This window comes from Bactrocera oleae, chromosome 2, assembly GCF_042242935.1.
Source record: "Bactrocera oleae isolate idBacOlea1 chromosome 2, idBacOlea1, whole genome shotgun sequence".
Taxonomy (NCBI): Eukaryota; Metazoa; Arthropoda; class Insecta; order Diptera; family Tephritidae; genus Bactrocera; species Bactrocera oleae.
Window position 1 is genome coordinate 94024027 of NC_091536.1, and position 20869 is coordinate 94044895.

The window sequence follows — 20869 nt, forward strand, 5'->3', positions numbered from 1 at the left end:
CAAGTTTTTGTATGGAAAACAATGTTACAATCTCCGAAAAAATTGTTCAGATCGGACCATTATAGCATATAGCTGCTACACAAACTGACCGATCAATATAAAGTTCTTGTAAAGAAGCTATTTTATTTGTGAAGTGTATTAAATCTCCGTTACAACCGAATTTATTTTTGGTTCGGTGAAAGTAAATTTATTTGTGGCTTGTTGCATATCATTCTTTACAAGAGAATTAACTCTCAAAAAATTAAAGTTACATACATCTGAACATATATCTCTGGAATATTGGATTTGTATTGCAAATATTAGTTACTTAAGTTTTTTTCTCATCCATGGCGAGGTTTAATACGGCCAATTCACAGTTTGATAATTATTATTAGCCGTTATACCATTTCTTGTTTTCAACTTCCCTTATTGACATGTAATTTCCATCAAAGATGTGAAAAGTATGTACATATGTTCCCAACTTGCCAAGTACAACATGAATTACACTGGTGTTTTGCCGTCAAGGCCCTGCTGAGGATACAAGTAGCTTTGCTTTTTACATTATAAAATGAAATCAATTTTAACTCTTGAAAGTGTGTTTATAAATTAAAAGTTATTTGTCTTCATATTTCATAAGCAAAATTTTAAGTGTGCCAAAAGTTTAAAAACATTTGACAAAAAAATATTGAAAACTAAATAGTAAACCTTTAGCGAAACGAGCAATAAGCAAAGCGATCATCGCGTCATTTCTTTAGTTTATGGAAAGCGGTTTCCATTCTACACAGCAAAAGCTAGAGGATCAGCCTACTGAGCCAGTTGAAGAGGAATATTTAAGTAGCAACGCGATCGATCATCGCACGCCAAAGAATAGTCGACAACGTTTGATTCCGCTGACCCAACAAGTGGTTAACGCTATGATGGATTTTAACGGCTCCCAATCGAGCACCAGCGTCTCGGAAAAAAACTTCTACAACACATTCTCGATAACTTGTTTGGTGCGCGAAGAGGTGCAAAACATTTTGCAAGAACTATGCGTCACCGATCAGTTCATACGCAAAGAAGAGATCGACGCGCTCATAGAACGATGTCTACGTGAAAAAGTGCATATCGAAAGCAAAAGTCAAACGGTCAGTGCAGAATCTTTGCCGGAAGAAAATCAAGAGATCGAAGTCACTGTTGAAATGCTAAATGAGACAGACAAGAATAAGTTAATCGTTGAGAATTTTCAAATACTTGAACAACGTATTACCAATTTGGAAGAGCGCATTTCTACGGTTTTGCAGACGGTGCCGAAATTACGCCACTTACAGGCGAAAAAATTCAAAATCAATACAGAAGTCATACGGGAGGAGTTACGCAATGTTATGCAAAGAATGGTCATTGATGATGCTACAAAGCCAGTAACGACCAACGAAGCGAATACAACTTCGAAGAGTAATGTCAATGAAAACAGCACTTTGGTAACGATAAGTGATGGCAAAACAGAAGAAACGATTTTAGAAAATAAAGTGAATCCCTACGATGACATGTACTACGCTGAGCGTCAAAATGCTATGAATATACTGAATTATAAAAAATCCAAAGCCACTATGGAACTCAATCGCAGGCCATATTTAAGTCCACATATAAAACCGATTGTTCAAGAATTGGGGAATATCAAATTTAAACCCAAACAAAAGGCAGCTTTTATCACCGAGTAAAATCGCTATATATACATACATATATGTAGATTAGTGAAGTTTCGGAGATGCATTTCATAAATCAAATCAAGTCAAATTTCTATTATATTAAAAACAAATCTTAGTTTATTAGCAAACAGTTATGTGGAAAGCGAAATATAAAAAATGCAAACCGCAAAATATTAAAATGAAATGTGTCTATGCATGTTTCGTATATGTATATGTATGAATGTGTCTGTGTGTAAAAAGTAGTTTATGAGTATTTGACTACATTGTAACATCATTTAGTACGGTATCGCTTATATCGAATAAATTATCATCATCGGCAATCATTTGTATCGGCATTTGCCGAGTCTTGGGTTGAGCACATTTCGGGGTATTAAACCTATTTTGATCGTTTTCACCATTTAATTTCATGTTTCCTGCATTTTCTGTTACGAGCACACATCTGGAAGACATCTCCAATACTTGCACAGCGGTCAACCGTTCATCAGTTCTCTAGAGGTGGATTTTAGAATATTATTTGGTTACTTATATATTTAATTTAAAAATTTCGCAATATATTTAGCACTTTTTTAATAAAACATAAACTGCAGTACTAAAAATGTGTTTGGAGTTGACTTACGTCTAAGAAAATTGTATTTTCCTGCATTGTGATGTCGTTCAACTTGAGTCTTGGCGTATCAGTGCATTCACCTGGCTTCGGCACGAGTGCATCTAGTCGCCCAGAAGGACTTGTGCTCATATTGGCGATATTCATAGAATCCCCTTGGACCTTCTGCACCGCTGAAAGTCGTCTCGTATACAAAACTTTAGCTTTTGTCCCTCCACCACTCCCACTACTACTGCTTATAGCTTCGAGTAATTGTGTGCGTGCGATACGTGTCCGTTCGTTAGAATTAAAAGGTGTGTAGGGTGAAGCACTATCGTGTGGTCCACTGTAATGGTGAATACTATTGGCAAGGTCTGCTGAGCGGTCGACGCTTATATTTAAGTTTTTAGATTGGACTGTATTCTCGGGTAAAGCAATTGGTTCAGACTGTAAATCCTTATGAAAGATATTTTGACGTTCCCGCCAACTAGTACTCAGTAAAGCTTTAGAACCACTAGTACTTTCGTATTTTTGACGTTGTGAACGCAAGCTACCCTTATGAATAGTGCGGAGAAGCTGTGTGGAATCAATAATGCGCGACTTGTTCATTGTGTTATTCAAATCGATCGAAGTGTCTTTAATAGTTTGTTTTCTTGCAGACCGGGGCAATACTGCGAATTTGTGAAATATATTTTATTAAAAAGTATTATTTGATTTAAAATCAGCGAATACCTGAAACATTACCACATAATGAATCGGTGGCAAGTTTAGCTTGTATATCAGCAAAAAGTGGTAAACGCATGCTATCCAAACGACCAGTGCTAAGCGTTTCGAGCTTAATTGGTGGAGTGCAAACGTATTTCATCATTAACGAGTTGCAGTCATCGCTAATATGTCCTTGTGCCTGTTGACGGTGGTTTGTACGTTTTTTAATTTGTGAATTCAGCGATAATTGGAAACCTGTAACCTGCGTTTCAATTTGTTGAAATTCGGTTTTGAGTGCGGCTAACTCTGATTGGACGTGATCGCCAGAGGTTCTAGTTTGTTCCACCTCACCGAAGGCATTTTCTAATATTGGATGGATTAGGTTAAATGCAATTATGAGTTCATTTAACTTGATATCGTCTAAGGCATTCACACTGGGATGTAAAAATACTTCTGAAAATATTAATTAATAAAATATATGAAATTTTAAACAGAAAACACTCAATAAAACAACATACCTGCGTGTTCCGTATTTTCTGCCGGCAATGCGTCAGTAATCTTTTGAAGAGCGTGCCGCACTCGACCTTTATCGTATTTCATTTCCGCCTCTTTCAATTGAAACTTATCTATTAATTCTTTTAATTCAGTAAGTGGTACTTCCAACTTCCGAACCACGCTAGTACCCTTGACAAATTTCTCTTGAAACACTTCTCGATTTGATTTTTCAAATAGGGCAATAAATTGTTCATTGCACAGTTCATTTTTACTTCTACCCGTTTCTTTTGCCAACGTATTAAATATTTTTTCCAGCTGCTGAATTTTCTCACGTAATTGCACTATTTGTTCATCTACATTGCTTATATAGGCTGAAGCATAATCCTTGAAAAATGAATTTTGTTTTCGCATACGCTTTAGATTTAGTTCAGCTACATGTCCAGCTTCCACATCGGCACCCAATAGTTTTTCTCGAAATCGTATCTGCTCCTGCACAACGAATGCTACTAATTCCAAAAGGAATATGATGAATTTCTTACCCCCTGGCATTACAACTAAGTATGATTTAATATCTCCCCATTGCAGTTTGTGTTTCTCATTTATATGTTTCAAGTATTCAACAGTGCTTGTGCGGAAATTCGCCTCTGAGCGTTTATCTGTGATAGGCCAATAGAAGCGCTTTTTGAACTCAGTTGGATCCAATAAACAAAACAAATAATGCATTACATGAAAGAATGCTTGAGCATTTGGTTTAATGAACATTTCTTCGTTAAGACATTTTCGCAGTTCATCTGTTTGTGGATGCAATAGACCCAACCCGCGCAGTTTTTTGTACAACTTTTCACTGAGTTCTCGCTCCTCTGCACGCTGCACAGCAATTATTGTGCGATCCATGGTATTAAACAGTTTATCTACACATTTAAATTGCAGCTTAAAACAATAGTTTGTGCAACTCAGCGACAATATTTCATTTAATAGCTTTTTATTTTTTCGCCATGACACATATAAAAACTGATGGCATTTTCAAATTGGAATTGACCTAGAATTAGTTCACAACACAGTTACCACTATTGTGAACATACGAGGTCGAAGAGAGATCGTAAACCAGAGAACGTATTTACCAGAATAACAAAAACCCGTACATTTATTATTTAATGAAAATAAAAGTGAAAATGTAATTACTTAACGAATCGTATGTGTTTTTGTAGAATATTAGAAACACATTTTATGGTTATTACAATGGCCTGATTAACTTTTATTAGTTATAATTTGTCCAAGTGGCAGCACTTTAAGTGTTTTGTCATCGTATTCACCCTATGTATTTAAGTTATTATTTTTGAAAGATAAATTGAATTTCTGACCTGCTCACCGCTTTATTGAATAAATTCTTATTACTAATTTAATTTAATTGATATAATAATGGAAGAATTTAAAATTGCTATCAATGAAAAAATAACATTGATTGAAAACTTCATAGCGCTAAGTTTACGTCGTGAAAAAGTACACAATGTTTCCTCCAAATTAATAAAAGAAACCAAGGAACTACAGAAACTTATGGATCAAGTGAGGAAAGCTATTAAAGAAGATATTAACAAAGTGGATGAACAACATGGTCGTTTAATAATTCGTATGCAAAGGCAGCAGGGTGCGATTTTGGAATATGTGTTGGCAGAGCGTCGAAGGAAGTTTGAGGAAGCTCAAAAGAGAGACAATGAAGTGTTGGCCGCTTTCAATGCTTCAAACGCACCGCGGACTGCAGAAAGAATGCCTATAACGGCAATAGAAAAGGGATTAGATAATCTAAATTTGCATACTGTAAGTGCTATGATATTTTGCTTAACAACGTAATTCAACAATTTACCTTTTACAGAATGCTATAACACCTAAACTTACATTAAGCAGTTATAAGGAATCACCATTAGTGAAACAAAGAAATCTTAATCCAATACCTTTCACATTTTTAGACTTCGAATACCGTATAACACCCAAACAGTTTGAGTCAATACCAAAGTAAGTGAAATCCCATTTTTTTATACTCATAACTTTCTAAATTATAGTACCGTATAAAAAAAAACAGCTTGGTTTTAAGGTCGCGTTGATATCTTTAAGGAAGAACTTAAGAGCATTTAAATGTGCTATTTGTACAGTTGACTTCTTTCTAACACCAATAAAATTAAGCTGCATTTATTATGTTATATAAATATTAAATTTTTATTTATTACGCATTTGTTATTTAAAATCTACATATCCTATTTCCAGATATATGCGCGGTCGGGAATCTGTTGATGAACTTCGGAACTTTCTAGACAATGTCATAGTTCCGTGTTTTAATAAAAAGTATCAGCTAATACATCGCCAACGAAATACAGTGCGCAATCGACATGATTTAGAATTGTGGAAAGTGTACAATCAACAATCGACTTATGTTCCAGGTATTTGACAATAGTTGCCGGCTTAAATCGCTAATATTTAATTGTTAATTTATTACAGGACGAAATTTCATTACGGCGGGCGATATTTCACAACAAGTTCATAAGATGCTGGATAAAAAACAACAGAATCGAATTGTGATGCTGCGGCATTTGGGTATTCTACAGGAGCAGCGCGTGTTGCAGACTGTATGTTATATATGGAATGCTGATATTTTGTAGATAATTGAAGTTATTATTCAGTTGTATTCTAATAAAAAGGGCGTGTTTGCAACAAAAGTGCAGTTTTCCACGGAAATAAAGTAGGAGGGTTTGTGAATTGAGTTAAATATGGGTTCTAGTAAAGTAGAACCGGCTGTTACGGCAATTATTTGGATGCAACTTCTTAAATCTCCTTCAAACATTTATGAAAAATGCAAATTATAAATATAAAATAAATAAATAATTTATTATGCTAAACTATAATATAGATATGATTTTTACACATATTCGAAAATTTTTTTTTTTGTTATTTCTCCAACAAGTTTGCAATGCCCCACCGCAGCTTCAATCACTCATTGTCAGTCGTTTGTTCATCTTTTTGGTTCTCATTAGACACTTCAACGGACGAAGATACCTCGAATAGATCGTCGTCGGCTGTAGTGTTGTTCGATGTGCTCGCATCCTCGACAGTACCTTTTTTAACCATATCAGAACGCTTTTGTAGACGCTAATAAAGTGGAATAGATATTGTGAAATCAAATACAATTTACAAGATATATATTATTCGCCAATTCTAAACGATATAGTCTTCAATATTTGCATAACTTACCGCTTCGCCGGCAGCTTCATCGTCTGGCACGAATATCCGCAGTGGAGTGTCATCGCCAAGTTGCTGCTGGACTAAACGTTGGTGTTCGTAGAAAGCGGCAGCTGCTGGATCTAGCGACTGTTGTTGATGGTGACTCTGTTGTTGTTGTTGTTGATGACGTTGCTGCTGCTGCTGCTGCTGCAATTGCTGTTGATGTAGCTGGTGGTCCTGTAGCTGTTGATGCAGTTGCTGCTCCTGTAGCTGTTGTTGTAATTGTTCTTCTTGTAGTTGTTGTTGCAACTGCTGATCTTGTAGTTGTAAATGCAACTGCTGTTGCTGCTGCAAGTCGTGTTGTTGTTGTAGTTGTTGATGCTGTTGTTGGAGAGCCAATAAATGCTGCTGCTGCTGCTGTTGCTGCTGTAAGGCATATTGCTGCTTATCTTGTTCCGCTTCGATTTCTAGACGCTGCGCCTCCTCCTCAGCGTACGCTTGCAGCAGCTGAGAATTATCCGGTCCAGCATTATCATAATAATTCGACACAACAAAACCACCCTCGGGCGATGCCGATGTGGCAGTTAAAGCGGCCGCCTGTGGCTGTAAATTGTAATGACCGGCCGAGTGTTGCTCACCTAAGACCGGTGCAGCGATAAGTGCAGCAAATTGTGGTGCGCTATCCAACACCGGGTGGATGTTGTGGTGTGGATCTTTGGCCGCCTGCAAGATTTGACCATCACTGGCGATTTCCTGTGTGAGATCGGCATTGACATAAGCGCCGTGTAGGACGCTGGCGCTGGGCTGGAACAGCTGTTGCTGATGTTGCGTATACAACTGGTTGGACTGCGTGATCAGATAGGTTGGATCGTATGCTGTATGCACGGCAGCGACATTGGCGCCCACAACTGGTTGAAGTTGTGCTTGTTGTGTAAATTGAATGGGATAGATTTCGGGTGTGGGCACCTCTTGAGCGCCAATTATCTGCACCAATGGCTGGGCGGGTACAAGGAAATTCGATTGCACATCAACCGGCAGTGGTTTGCCATTGCTGGGTTGATTGAACGGCTCCGTGGCGGGACGCAATTGTGCGACTGGCAATGAAGGATCTGGATCGGGTGCGAAGAGTTTCTGCGAGCCAGAAAGTGGGTCACGTATAGTTTGATCATTGGTATGTTCTTCAGTCACCTGATACTGATTCTCGATGTTGTTGTGATTGGTGAGGGTGTGATGGTAGGTTTGTGATTGTAGTTTTGGTGGTAAATATGATTCCTGGGGATGATTTTCAGGCAAGGAGAGATTAGGTGCGGGTATTGTGTGTATGGGTGCAAAGTGATCGTTTTCATGCTCATGCTCAGTGATGAAATCGCTGTGTGTCTCCGTCTGTAAGTGAAGTGATTGTGGTTTTGTGGTTGAGTTTGGTTTTTTGTTTAGTATTTAAGTGTTTTTGTTTTCCTCCTCGATAATTTGTGTTGTGACAAAAACAGTAGTCTTCCGCAAAAATATGAGAACAGATTTGAAAGAAGTTTGAAAATAATAATACTTGCTTTGATTTCACAAATGAATTTCGAAATGTAATCGGATTGAAAAGCACTGTGGTAATCAGGCCTTATGCGAGTTCAGATTCTGCGTTACTAGAACGTCCCGGTTTAAACGAATTTATAAGAAAAGTTCAACGCGGAGCTTTCGGAAATTTTTCACTTCAAAGCAAATAATATTCGACTATTATTTACGCCCTTCTTCATATTTCAAACTTACCGGCAGTTGCTGCACTTCATTGCCCAACGGTGGATATTGGATCGTATTTGTTGCAGGCACTTCAAAGCGGAATGGCACTTCGTAGCTGGTGGCCGGCTTATGCTGCAGCTTACCGTTCGCCAATTTAATTTTCAACGGCTTACGCTGCAAATGTTTGTGTCCGAGCGTTGGCGATTTCAAGTAAACCGGGCCGGTTAGCTTAACGGGACGTATGCCACGCAAATGATTCGGTCCATGTCGCAGCTGTTGAGCATTGCGTCCGCCCTTTAGCACGAGCGGCACGGGCTGATCGCTGCGGATTTGCACGACCAGCGTACGTTGTTTGGCGCCAGCGAGTGCAGCTTTGTTGCGGTTGAGGACAATTTGCTTGGCGCTCTTACTGCCCCACAGCGGGTAGCCTAACGGACGTTTGCCGATGGGTGGCTCGCCGTTAGCGAGTACCAGAACGGTCACGAGGATGCAAACTGATGTGAAGAGCTGCAAGAAGTTGAATTAAGGATATTATATTATTATTTATATTTTTATTGAAGTGAAATATGTATAGTATACAGTAATAATAATAAATTTTTAAAATAAAAACATGTGTAATTATATAAATATAAATATGTGTTCACATTTGTTAAACATTTTATACTTTTATTTTGTTTCCGTTGACTTCTCCATTTGAATTTACTTTTATTACAAAGCTGTTTAAAAATTTCTATTATTCAGACGTGTTTGTTGCTATTAATATACTCGTATGTGTAACGGCATATTTAGTGTAATTGTGTGTATTATTGTCCATTGACCAATATCGAGACCTTTGCGCATGCGCAGTATGAAAGTAAAATGCGCTAACGTACAGGCGTGTGTAACGCAAATCGTTCGAATGCCTTTGCGTTTGGGCAATTATATGGAAATATCTGTGTATGTTTCTTTGTAGAAATCAATGCACGTTTTGGTTTTCATATGTATGTTTTATCACACATCTTTATTATATAAACATTACATAAAATATATTGTAATTCACAATATTTTTGCAGATACGACGAGTTAACTATTTTTAAGATTTTTCTAAAAGCACTTTTTAGTTAAAGTAGAGAAAAAAGCAATAGAAATTAATGATAATACAAAATTGAAAATCCGACAGGAAAACCTTTATCAAAATCTGGTTGAGTCTTGTGATAAAATCACATCTCAGAAAAAGCTATAACACACCAAATTTAAGTTGAAATTGCTTATGCTTAGTTAGTTCATTTTAATCCTAGCTCTTGCATAAAGTGATATAATGCAGCCGAAACATTCACGGTAACAGAACGATTGAGATTCCGCTTGTTTACGAAGTTCAGGTGACTTCCGAAAGCTTTAGCATAGATATCTTTAAATCCTGTACGAATTTTGGTTAGAGTAACCCTGAAGTATATCTTACTATAGTAGTTATTTTCAGCCTTAAATTTACCAAGCCCAGCAGCACAGTTAAAGGCCAGCATTCTAAACCTGATCACGCAACGTAGAAGTGACGTACCATATTTAAAACTTGCAATAGATTCGATAATACATCATTTCGGTACGCCAGCAATTTATCCTTGACCTAAGTAATACTGCCAAGATATAAGCTCACAGTCATAACTTCTACAGATAATGATAAAATTGGCTGAGGAGAGGCCGATTGAAGATACTTTTCACAACTTATTTTAAGTTAAAATAATTTTAAAACTTATTTCAACACCCACTTATATTTAACTATATTTGCTTTTATAATGGTATAATTAAAAGAAATCCATTGTTTTTGCTTTAAATAGAGTTTAGAATGAGGTAGTAATTATTTGATACTAGTTCCGAACTATAAGATGGATGCATAAGATCATCCCAACCAAGCTGCCGTAGCTTCTAGCGAGTCAATATCGATGTGTGCGACATGGCGTTGTCCTGTTGGAATATATTTTCTCTTCTTTTAATCAAATCTTGTCGCATCTGTGCTATTGCTTTAGGCGGTCCAATTGTTGACACTACACGACCGAAATAAGAGCTCATTGTAGATTATTCTCTGCCAACCTCAGCAAACACATAGCTAAACTTTCCTGAATGTCAATCCTGGCTTGGGCACTCTTTGCACCGGCTCACAGTCCTTTGATCACGATCGCTTTCACCCTTCATCACAAGTATCCATACGCTTCAGAAATGGATCGATTCAATAGCGATTTGCATATGGAAATTCGGTCCATGAGGTTTGTTTTCACCTTAATTCTGTGACACTCATTTATCGAGCTTGTTTTGTATCCAGCATTATTTAAATAATTTCCAATGGTTTTTTGGTGCAATGGTTAGCTCCTGGTTAATCGAAGTAGTACTTAGATGTCGGTCGGACAATACTGAATTAAGCAATCACCAAACTCTCTGAGATGTTTGTAGTATGAAATCCTATCTTTCTACAGTATATAGCGCACAACAGATTACTCAAGACTTTGTTATTGGAAAAGCAATGGGTATCTTTTTACTGAAGAATTATTATAGAAATACTCGTTCACCAAATATGGTCTGTAGAACTGTTTTGCTAACAGCGCCATCTATCGGGTGATGTGGTTTTAAATAGATTAAAAATTAGACGATGAAGACAATCTTGTGCAAATAACTTTATTGTTTCAATAATCGATTTTTTACTGATTATCGATTTTTAAATATTTAAATACACGCAACAACTTGAATAGAAGACGACGATAACAGCTCATGATGATTTCTTCAGAGCATTGATATGATTATTAAAAGGAAAATGATAAGATTAGCATTCCATCTAACGCCTTTTCTCACACTCTTACATATATTGTAGAAGAATATGTATGTATGTAGTTACTTATAGCAGCTGCCTGAGCGCCTGTCAGCGGCTCATTAGGCAATTACTGCACACTGTAACGCCTGCTCATCATCACAGCTGTTTAACAATTACTCACATCCATATATACAAGTATATTGTATATAGATTTGTGTGTAGATGTGTATGTTGAAAATAGGCAGAAGTAAAAGTACAAAAACTCAACTAGCAATAACAAAGGTGAAACTTTGATGCGCGCTGATGGAACGTGTGGCACATTTTAAGTAGCGCTTGTAAGCAACAAAAACAGCAACAATAAAGTGGTTGCGTTACTACAATTTTAACCACAAACATTTCTTTTAAATGGTCACTCTACCAATATGCTGGCCCAAGTGGTGCATTATTACCGTTATTTATTGTAAATAACGCATATCAAATTATTGCTTTGCGCATTGAATTGCGTACGAGGACTGGCTCTATTTTCTATTTAATTAAGTTAATAGCAACTACTTATTAACGTGTTCAATGAATTACTCGGTTGCTTCTTCTATTCACTGCAGAAATTGTAAAAAGTTTGTGACTGAAGTCTTTCGTTGGAAAGGCAGTGAGTGGATGTGTGTATAGTTTAACGCTTTGAAAATGTTTGAAGATGATATTTATATAGTGAATTACATTATGATTTATGAGTAGAAAAGTTATGTAATAGTTTTTTAAGTGCTTTAGAAGTGTAGCCGTTTATTTAAGTGAAGTACTGCCTTTGTTGATTTTTGTTAGATTTTCAGCACTTGTCAAGCAACACACCAAAAACATAAATGCTGTAAGCGTCTATTTTTGGCTTGACATGCGGTTAATTATTTTTAGGAAATGTAATAATTCCTACTTTTTATGTTTCTATTAAAAAGGCGCTCTTCTTTTTGAAAGCTGAGCATTTTTCTCAGATACTAAAGGCTGCTATTATGTATAGTTAAATACTGCCTAGGGGTACTAATACAATCCGAAGTGCTTGTCAACCTAACAATAGAGAAAAGAATTATTAATAATATACAGGCATTGCCAGGTGTATACCAAAAATTGTAGCTCTTAACCACCTTTATTTGTTTACGGTTAGAAAATATTTTTGTTATTACATTTATAATGACTCTATATACTATAAAAGTATATATGTATGTGTTGAAATATCAGAAAAAAATTTAAGTGTTCTTCAAAGCCTGCTGAGAGGCTGCACTTACTAACTACTCCTACCAAATTTAACTAACGCGAAAATGTTTCAAAGCACTCCCCTCCTCTTTACCATAGAATTATTCAGAATTTTTATCAGATCTCTGTAAAATTTGTTGCTTGAAAATTTTGCCGTAAAAAATGATAACTGCCTTCATCTATTATTCTACCGAGTTGACTATGTCATATCTGATATTACAACTATATCAAAGTGATCTTGTTGAGTTTAAAATAATGTATATAAAAATGATGGAAAACCCGATCTTCATAATAGAGTTAAAATCTAGAAGAATAATCTAGTACATGTGAACCAAACTCAGATCAGATCCGAATCCTTTAATTTACATCTCGATTTGCTATCTACTGTTCTGTGCTGATTATTATCAGTGTTCTTCATCGTTGGAACCCAATATTCGTATTATTAATCGAGTACTTAAGAAATACTCGTGAAATAATATATCCGTGATCCATTATCAGCGTAATGAGCTGTGTTAATTTAGCCACTTCCGCTTGTCTGCCCGTATATACGCGAACTAGTCCCTCAGTTTTTGAGATAACGATCAGAAATTTTACACACGTCCTTTTTTCCCCAAGAAGCTGCTCATTTGTCGGAACCGCTGATAGCGGACCACTAGCGGTCTACTAACGCTAATTATTTTTCAAGGCAACGGTATAATCCCCGAAGAAATTGTTTAGACCGAATGACTATAGCATATAGCTGCCGATAAATTAATCGATCAAAATCTTGTTCTTGTATGGAAAAATTTTTACTTGAAGCGGTATCTTCACGAAGTTTGGTATACATTTTTATCCTAAGGAACGATATACTCTCAATTTTTAGTATGATACTTTTGCCTAGAAAAATTGCTGGCTGACACTTTCATTCTTAGCTCGAAAAGTGAAACCTGCCTGCTATAAAGGATCAGTATTTCATACGAGTTATACATGTATCTAGATATGTACGAATGCAATTCGATGTCTACCATGTACGTACGTATAAACACCTACTTAAGTCTAGTATTTATTTATATAAACGTTTGACTGGTTTACTGCAACCAAATAACGGCAATTTACAAGTTGACGAGTGACGTGTTGCCGCCTCGCAGTGGTCGGCCACAACAGCAGGCAGCAATATATTGTTAGCTGGCTTGTATATTGGTTTTATAGCTCTAGTGTGTAAGATTATGATAAGTGTGGAGTAGTCTATCTAGTTTACATCCCAATTTTCCTTCTCTTTTTTTTACTATGAAACAGTTTCTAATAAAAGGTGTTGATTAAGCGGACTAGATCCCTATATTTATCCGATAGCTAGATAATCGGAAGCAAAACCTTAGCCATGAAGAAAAGGTTTAAATGCCATGCCATAACCATATAATATGGTATAAAAGCTCTTTAATAATCATCGTAGCCGAAGAACAGTTATACTTTGGTACTTTACACTGAAGCTTTGCAATGCAACTGAGTGCAAAAAGAAAGTTTTATTTGGCGCGAAGTTTGCTGCTTACGATGTTGCCATCTATAACGTTTTCGCAGTCGCGTGCACATGTGTGGGCAGGGAGGGAAATGGTGTGCGCAATTGTAGCGCTTTTACCCCGCAATTCGTTTTCGAAAAGAGTGTTCAACGATAAATTATCACTGAGTCATTCAACTGTAACTTGTGTGCAGTTTATTTTTAGGCTTAGGATTTGTGACTGTGTTAAATTTACTCATTAAGCCACAGGAGGAATGCATTTAAATTTTCTGCTTGGAGCTATGCTACGTAGTTCTTGATGTTGAGAGGAAATGAGTCAGGAACTTTTGCTTTGAAATTTGCTTAGAAGATTTCTTTGGAATATATTCATTTCTTTTTATTCGATCTGGATGATTTTGAAATAATGATTAGTCAATGACGAGTTCATTGGAGTATCTCGGGAAAGAGAGAATGAGCTAAAATAGAAGAAATGTACCTTATGAAATTCTAGATACACTAGCGCTTACCTGAAGCCCTTTAGAATGGTCTATATAGAAGCATATATATGGTAAATGAGGGGACTTTATCGGAGTTAATGGTCCTTTCAAAACCTAGAACAATGAATCCAGTCATGGTACTGGTTAGATAGTCTTCAAAAAAATTTTTTAATATTAAAAGTAGTACAGTGCTCTTCTTCTAATATAATTTATTAGATATATAAAGAGAATTCACAGCTAGTTAAATACTGACAACTTATTGTGTGACATATACCCTACTAAGCAGATACAATGTTTATTGGACTAGTTCCAATTGTTAAAAAAATTAATCTCGTGCTGATTTTTTAATATTTTCAAATCCCAGCTCTAATCTACGTTCAGAGTACAGTTTTTAAAACGGCGAACAGTTAGATCGAAAACTCTCAAAAAAATGTTTAATCTCCCGACTAAGCTGATAGTAGCTTTCAGTCTGATCGTACTTAAGTTTTTGTCAAGATATGATAAGGATATTTTTTTTTTATAAAAATACCGTAATGAGCAATTTGGGTGATACTTGAGCCTGTAATCTCTAATGCATACTCTTAAAAATAATTTGAAACACGGTCGAAAATACCAGAGAACAAATATGAGAAGTATACTTATAGGCATTTAGGTTCTTTGTATGTGAACCTCTCTTCCATTAAACTGATATAGATTTTACATTGAAAGAAGTAAGTGTTGAAAGCTTTCCAATGCTGTGGCTATCACAACTGAAAGCTAAACTCGCTATCACAGAATATTCTTATACCCTGGATTATAACTATATTATGTTTACCACGAAGTTTGTAACACCCTGAAGGAAACGACGGAGACGCTATAAAGAAAGTGTCTTCTATCGGTACGTCCGTCCGTTCCCTTAGTTTTTGAGATATCGATTTGAAATTTTTGCTCTTTTCCATTTCTACTCAAGAAACTGCTTATTGGTCGGAAACGCCGTAATTTGACCCCTATGACACATAGCTGTCGTACAAGCTCAACGATCGAAAACTAGTCCTTGTGTGCAAAACCTTTTTTTAGACAATTTATCTTCACGAAATTCGGCATGGATTAAAGACCAAGACAACGATACAATCTCCGAACAAATTGTTCAGATCGGACCACTATAGCATATAGCTGCCATGCAAACTAACCGATCCAAATCGTGATAAAGATCTTTGTATACCCTTTTATGTCATAAAACATACACGTGTGAAGGGTTTTATATTTATTGACAATAATTAATGACAAAAAAAATGTTTCTAAAAACATTGCTTTTATTTTTAATTATTCGTTGAGTAATTGAACAATTAACCAATCCTTTTATTTAGAGAGAAAGTTTTTGTTTCTTTCCAAGTCCTTTCAGTTTGGTGACGTGGTGATGACGTTTTTAAACACTCACCTTCATTTTGTTTTTTAATCTATATGTAAAGCTGTGCTGATTTAACCAAATTCTTTATTTTATTAAAATGTATTTTCTTCTTCTTCCCACACACTTTATTCCAAAAGAATGTATAGAAAGATTAAAATCGAAATGAGGTAAACAATAACGTCCAATAACTTCATGACCGTTAGATGGCCTGTTGGGTACACGAAATCCTTTTGCTTTTTGCAAAAAATATTAAATAATATCGATTTTAATCTTTCTAAAAAAACGAATATTCACGATTAACGCGACACTTATTCGGTTGGAAGCAAAACAGGCGTGGACACACAAGGTTTTCGCGCGTCGATCGAATCAGTCAGGCGCGTTGGAAATTTCAGAGTTGACTGAAAGAAATTTCGATGCGCAAATCAAACAAAAGCTGCAGTGCCGTCGAACGCGTTGCCGTTGGTGTGTCGACAATTGTTGTTGTTGTCAGCGCCACTGCACTTGTCATTCCAGCCTTTGCAGCGCTATGTGCTCTCATATGCCACTAGTTGTTGTTGTTGTTATTTTCTTTTTTTCCCTAAGCACAAAACCAAGTCGCATGCAAAAAAGCCGCGGCGAACCGTACCGAACCGGCGACTGAACATTGGCAAGTCAAATAGTATGTTAACAAATAGTTATTGCTTTTTGCAGCTTTTTCCACTTTTATTGCTTTCCAACCAATTTTGGCATAGCCGATGAAAGTGTTGACGTTCGTGTTGCATGTGGTAGTAATAGCATACGTACATGTGTATGTGTGTGTGTCCGCCACTGGTTTTTGTGGCGTGGTCACACGTCTTTTTGCTGTTGTTTTTTCGCTGTGGCTCTTGCTGGCCATGGCATTGGCTAATATTCGATCAGCAACCGCAGCAACGTATATTTGTGATATACACGGTCACATACATGCATACACACACATTTATACATATCTAGCGCGTGCTCGCCGCACATTGCCCCACCCTCTTTGTCGTCATTTCGCCATAACGATAGCACGCGATTTTACGCATGCGCAGCGTTAGCTGTTGATAACTGCATGATCGTAAAGAAAACTCGCGCAGTGAATATAATAAATGCAACAACCACAACAGCAACAAAACATACATAGATTAGCAATAATAGGCATGCGGCGTCGTAAACTCGTTGAATACGCGCATGAATGCGTCAATAAAGCGACGTGATTCCATTGTGCTAGTGGGTCCACTTTCGTTAGGCACGCGCCACAGAGAATTCAACGAAGCGTAGTCGCTTTTGGATTTCATAGAGAACCAGAAATATAGAGCTAAACAAAAGCGTGTTTAGTTTACTTTAAATAAAGAAAAATGATTTTCATCTTGTGGTATTTAATTTTTCTTTGGATTTTCATGTGTAAAATTTGTAAGGTTCACGCCTAGTGTGAAATTTTGAAAAATATAATTTTTTTAATTTTATTCTTTGTTACATATGATTCTTTCACTTTCCACTATACAAATCAAGAACCAATTATAATTATATTTTTGCATAAATACCACAAAAAAGGTACTTCATCTTACGCTCAAAAATTGTTAAAATCGGACAAAAACTTTTGAAGGATCCAGACGCCAAATATGTGGACCCCAATGCCTATGGAAGACTTTTTGGTGAAAATATCAGTCAATCTGTGAGATATATTATTCAATTACGGGGAAAATGTTCCTTTGATAATATTTTATACCTTTGGGTCAAAAATAGCTTGAATCGGATCAATAATTCTTTTAGCCCCCATATACCTAATATGAAGATTTTCGAACTTCCAGTTGACTTTATACTACATTTATCAGCCAATGTGAGAGTTATTTTAGTAACGGAAAAATTGCTTTAGCCCTCATATAACTGATATTCACGATTTTGAAACATCCGGCTAATTTTACTCCATTCAAAGGGTGATCCATTTCGAAGTTCCCTACTTTTTTTTAAAGAAAACAAGAAAAAACATTAATTTCGGTTGTACCGAAGCTATAATACCCTTCACAAAGACAAAGGTTGCTTACAAGAACTTGAATCCGTTTCCGGTTCTGACACATTGCAAATATATATATATATATATATATATACAGACAGATGGACAGACGGACATGGCTAAATAAACTCAGCTCATCATGTTGATCATTTACATATTTATTTTATAGGGTCCCCGACGTTTCCTTCTGGGTTTTACCAACTTCGTAGCAAACTTAATATACCCTGTTCAGGGTATAAAAACACAGAAAATTCAATTTAATTTATGTTTATTATCATTCAAAAGAAAATTCTTCGGCATTTATTTTTTGTAGATTATCTCTTTCAAATGTTGGCCGCGGCTACATCTCCGATGGTCCATCCGTTGAATCCAATTTTCGATGACTCGTTCGAGCATTTCGACTAGTAATTGGCGAATGACACGCGTGATGTTTTGTTTCAAGGCCCTCCACAAAAGAAGTCTAGTCTAACGGTGTGATATCACCTGAAATTACCTGCTCACCGAAGTGTTCTCTGAATAAATCCATTGATTGACGCGATATGTAGAAAGTGGAGCCGTTTTGTTGAAACCAAATATCGCCGAGATCACGAGCTTTAATTTCAGGCATAAAATAGTTGGTTGTCATGTCGCGTTAACGGTTGCCATTGACGGTTACGTTCACACCGGCATAATTTTTGAAGAAATATGGCTCGATGATTCCACCGGCACACACCATACCAAACCGTTGTTTTTTCTGAAGAAAATGGCAGCTATTAGATTTCTCTTCAGGTTGCTCTTTGTCCCAAATATTGCAATTTTACTTGTTTACGTACCCATTGAGCCACAAATGGGGCTCATCGCTGAACAAAATTTGCCTCGGAAACGTCGGATCTTCTTGGAACTTTTCAAGAGCCCATAGAGCGAAGCGATGTTGCTTGGGAAGGTCGAGCGGTTCAGTTCTTGCACAAGCTGTGTTCTGTACGCTTTCAATTTAAGATCTCGACGTAAAATGCGCCAAATCATTCCATACGTTAGTCCGAGTTGCAGCGAACGGCGGCGAATAGACTTTCACGGTCTACGTGTACAATCTCAGCTACGGCCGCTATATTTTCTGCGTGCTGAACCTGGTCTATTCGTCAAACAATACTGAACAAATAAGCATAACAGCTTGCCACGTCTCAGACGTGATCTGTCAAAAGAAGACTATTGAAAAAAGTGCCGCTACTTGGATCACCCGGTATATACTATGTTTATATTTATGAAATTGAATATCGAAAATAAGTTCTCAAATATACCTGATCAATGTCAAAAGTTAATGCAACGAGCCCTTCCATTTCTTTGCCCTCAATGACTTTAGTATAATTTTCGCTGACGGGAAGTAAAATATAGTAATAAAACTAAGAGGGCCTACGACCTTCAAAGGTTGGTTAATATAATAATAAATTTATGTGTAATCCATTCATGATTTCGTCAAATAATAAAGTTAAACCCTTTTGCTACATTTTTTAATATTACCAACATCTGTTGGTATTTGGCTGGCTTTAACACTTGCAAGTTGCAAGAGTATGAATTTTTTCTTCTCCTTCTTCTTTCCGTACATGTTTAAATAACTGATTACTGCTACAAAATTGCCACAAAAGCAATTGGAAAACCCTGTTTTTATTACCATCCCAGCGCGTGCAACATTTTCCACTTACCACACTAAGTAGAAGCACCTGTTGTCTCCCAGCCAAATATATACACATATACATATGTTATATATTGATAATGCATATTTACAAAACTACAAAACTAGTTGCCTACTCTGCATTGACCATAAAAAGGCATGAAAACCAGGCGAACATAACTGGGCGAACGTGTTTCTTTCACCTAATTTGGATCGGCGACATTTTGCGGCGCCTCATCGTGAGTGGGCACACAACTAATGCTGTGTGGCGCCCGGAATATGCCACAAGATAGCGCCACATGGCCAATATCATACCATCAGCTGAAATAAAATATTCTTTTGCAATCTATTTCCTCGTAGACACTTGTGCGCTTGTCGCAATCAAAGTAAAAGTGGAGGCAAGATAAAGCACACGCGCTGCAGAAAGTCTTGCAGAAGTGCTGTCGCTAGCTTCCTCGTTCAGACGCACCGCTATTTCTTGTTTGCACATGCTTTGTTACTATATAATAAAATTGTTGTTGCTTTGAATTGTGTGATTTTATTTTAGTACACTCGTCACTTGTAGCTGGTTATCCACGCGAAAGTATTACGCCGAAGTGGCTTTCCACGTAGGAAGTGCTGTCTACGGCAAAGTCAAAAACTGTTAAAAAAGAAATGTTCGAAAATAATTTATTTCGAAATTAAAATTAGGCATTTACGTTTTTATAATTATGGTACGTGCTCAAATTTATGGCCATACCATAGCTGTTAACCATTTTGTAACATACCACAACCTCACATACCTTTTTCGCTATGAGTTTTCGCTTTCACTATTTCAACAGATGTTTGCATGAAAGTGTCGCCGTATTAGAAGTTCCATTACACAACAATCAAACAGTGATCACTAAACACCAATCGATTGGTTTTGGTGACAGACAACCAAGTGGTGGCGTTTGTAATAAAATTATGAAATTCTACGCATTTGCAATGTGCACCCTCGCATACAAATGCGCTAAGCTGTGTATGTATGTATATATTATATTTGTATGCGAATTATGCATAACGGGGTGTCATTCGAAACTGACGTCTGTCGGTTCGGTTTATGGCTTACGGTTTTACACACGCCATTTTAATTTCGTTAAGCCCCAAAATTCAAACTTTTGTAGAAATTTCTTCAAGCGAATACTTAGATTGCTTTTTTGTTAAATTTCACTAATTATTTCAGTTCAAATAGAGTTAATATTGCAGACCAGAATCTAATTACTATATGAGTGAGTGACTAAAATGCGAATCCCATTGCTATATTCAGTTACCTGAAGTAAAACTAGAAATATTGATGAAATAACACAAGTGATGTAATGAGAACGTCAAATTAAATATATATAAGAAGCTAAATATATAGGCCATTTTTATATTGGAGTTGCTAGATTTGTCTTGTTTTTGTTTCAGAAAAAAACGTCGGAGGCCGTATAAAGT

The 20869-nt window shown here is 36.6% G+C and overlaps 4 protein-coding genes and 1 long non-coding RNA gene across 7 annotated transcripts; 2 read left to right on the forward strand and 3 right to left on the reverse strand.

The window, feature by feature from the left end:
• Positions 1-508: 508 nt before the first annotated feature.
• LOC106621259 (uncharacterized) lies at positions 509-1987 on the forward strand. Its single transcript, XM_014240023.3, has one exon. It carries the CDS (start codon positions 738-740, stop codon positions 1677-1679), a length of 942 nt encoding a protein of 313 aa, XP_014095498.3. The 5' UTR covers positions 509-737; the 3' UTR covers positions 1680-1987.
• Positions 1756-4489, reverse strand: dgt6 (dim gamma-tubulin 6). The gene is made up of 4 exons (XM_036357003.2): positions 3474-4489; positions 2983-3408; positions 2284-2921; positions 1756-2156 (listed from the first exon to the last, which is right to left on the reverse strand). The coding sequence occupies exons 1-4, from the start codon at positions 4342-4344 to the stop codon at positions 1926-1928; spliced, it is 2166 nt and encodes a 721-aa protein (XP_036212896.2). The 5' UTR covers positions 4345-4489; the 3' UTR covers positions 1756-1925.
• Positions 4490-4786: 297 nt separating this feature from the next.
• On the forward strand, positions 4787-6344 carry LOC106621252 (SKA complex subunit 1). Its single transcript, XM_014240009.3, has 4 exons — positions 4787-5265; positions 5321-5460; positions 5710-5882; positions 5941-6344. Exons 1-4 carry the CDS (start codon positions 4870-4872, stop codon positions 6099-6101), a joined length of 870 nt encoding a protein of 289 aa, XP_014095484.2. The 5' UTR covers positions 4787-4869; the 3' UTR covers positions 6102-6344.
• LOC106621249 (serine/threonine-protein kinase Wnk) lies at positions 6300-16144 on the reverse strand. 3 transcript variants are annotated; one of them, XM_036357005.2, is made up of 4 exons: positions 15789-16144; positions 8419-8895; positions 6691-7791; positions 6300-6588 (listed from the first exon to the last, which is right to left on the reverse strand). In XM_036357005.2, exons 1-4 carry the CDS (start codon positions 15792-15794, stop codon positions 6430-6432), a joined length of 1743 nt encoding a protein of 580 aa, XP_036212898.2. In that variant the 5' UTR covers positions 15795-16144; the 3' UTR covers positions 6300-6429. The 3 variants fall into 3 exon arrangements, with proteins under 3 accessions (XP_036212898.2, XP_069962132.1, XP_036212897.2); XM_070106031.1 differs by having other exon boundaries at positions 6691-7932; XM_036357004.2 differs by having other exon boundaries at positions 6691-8043.
• A 1876-nt stretch (positions 16145-18020) lies between these two features.
• Positions 18021-20377, reverse strand: LOC138855782 (uncharacterized). Its single transcript, XR_011394864.1, has 3 exons — positions 20197-20377; positions 18582-20054; positions 18021-18502 (listed from the first exon to the last, which is right to left on the reverse strand). It is a non-coding gene; the product is annotated as an uncharacterized lncRNA (long non-coding RNA).
• Between the last annotated feature and the right edge of the window lie 492 nt (positions 20378-20869).

Excerpts from the sequence above, each read along its gene's own strand:
- LOC106621259 (XM_014240023.3), top strand. The coding sequence starts at position 738 with ATGGAAAGCGGTTTCCATTCTACACAGCAAAAGCTAGAGGATCAGCCT.
- LOC106621249 (XM_036357004.2), bottom strand. Across the intron at positions 8,044-8,418 it reads ATGAAGTGCAGCAACTGCCG|ACGGAGACACACAGCGATTT; the intron begins GTAAGTTTGAAA and ends CTTCACTTACAG. Across the intron at positions 6,589-6,690 it reads ATGAAGCTGCCGGCGAAGCG|CGTCTACAAAAGCGTTCTGA; the intron begins GTAAGTTATGCA and ends CCACTTTATTAG.
- LOC106621252 (XM_014240009.3), top strand. The coding sequence starts at position 4,870 with ATGGAAGAATTTAAAATTGCTATCAATGAAAAAATAACATTGATTGAA. Across the intron at positions 5,266-5,320 it reads ATAATCTAAATTTGCATACT|AATGCTATAACACCTAAACT; the intron begins GTAAGTGCTATG and ends TACCTTTTACAG. Across the intron at positions 5,461-5,709 it reads CAGTTTGAGTCAATACCAAA|ATATATGCGCGGTCGGGAAT; the intron begins GTAAGTGAAATC and ends TCCTATTTCCAG.
- dgt6 (XM_036357003.2), bottom strand. The coding sequence starts at position 4,344 with ATGGATCGCACAATAATTGCTGTGCAGCGTGCAGAGGAGCGAGAACTC. Across the intron at positions 3,409-3,473 it reads AGAAAATACGGAACACGCAG|AAGTATTTTTACATCCCAGT; the intron begins GTATGTTGTTTT and ends TAATATTTTCAG. Across the intron at positions 2,157-2,283 it reads AAAATACAATTTTCTTAGAC|AGAACTGATGAACGGTTGAC; the intron begins GTAAGTCAACTC and ends ATCCACCTCTAG.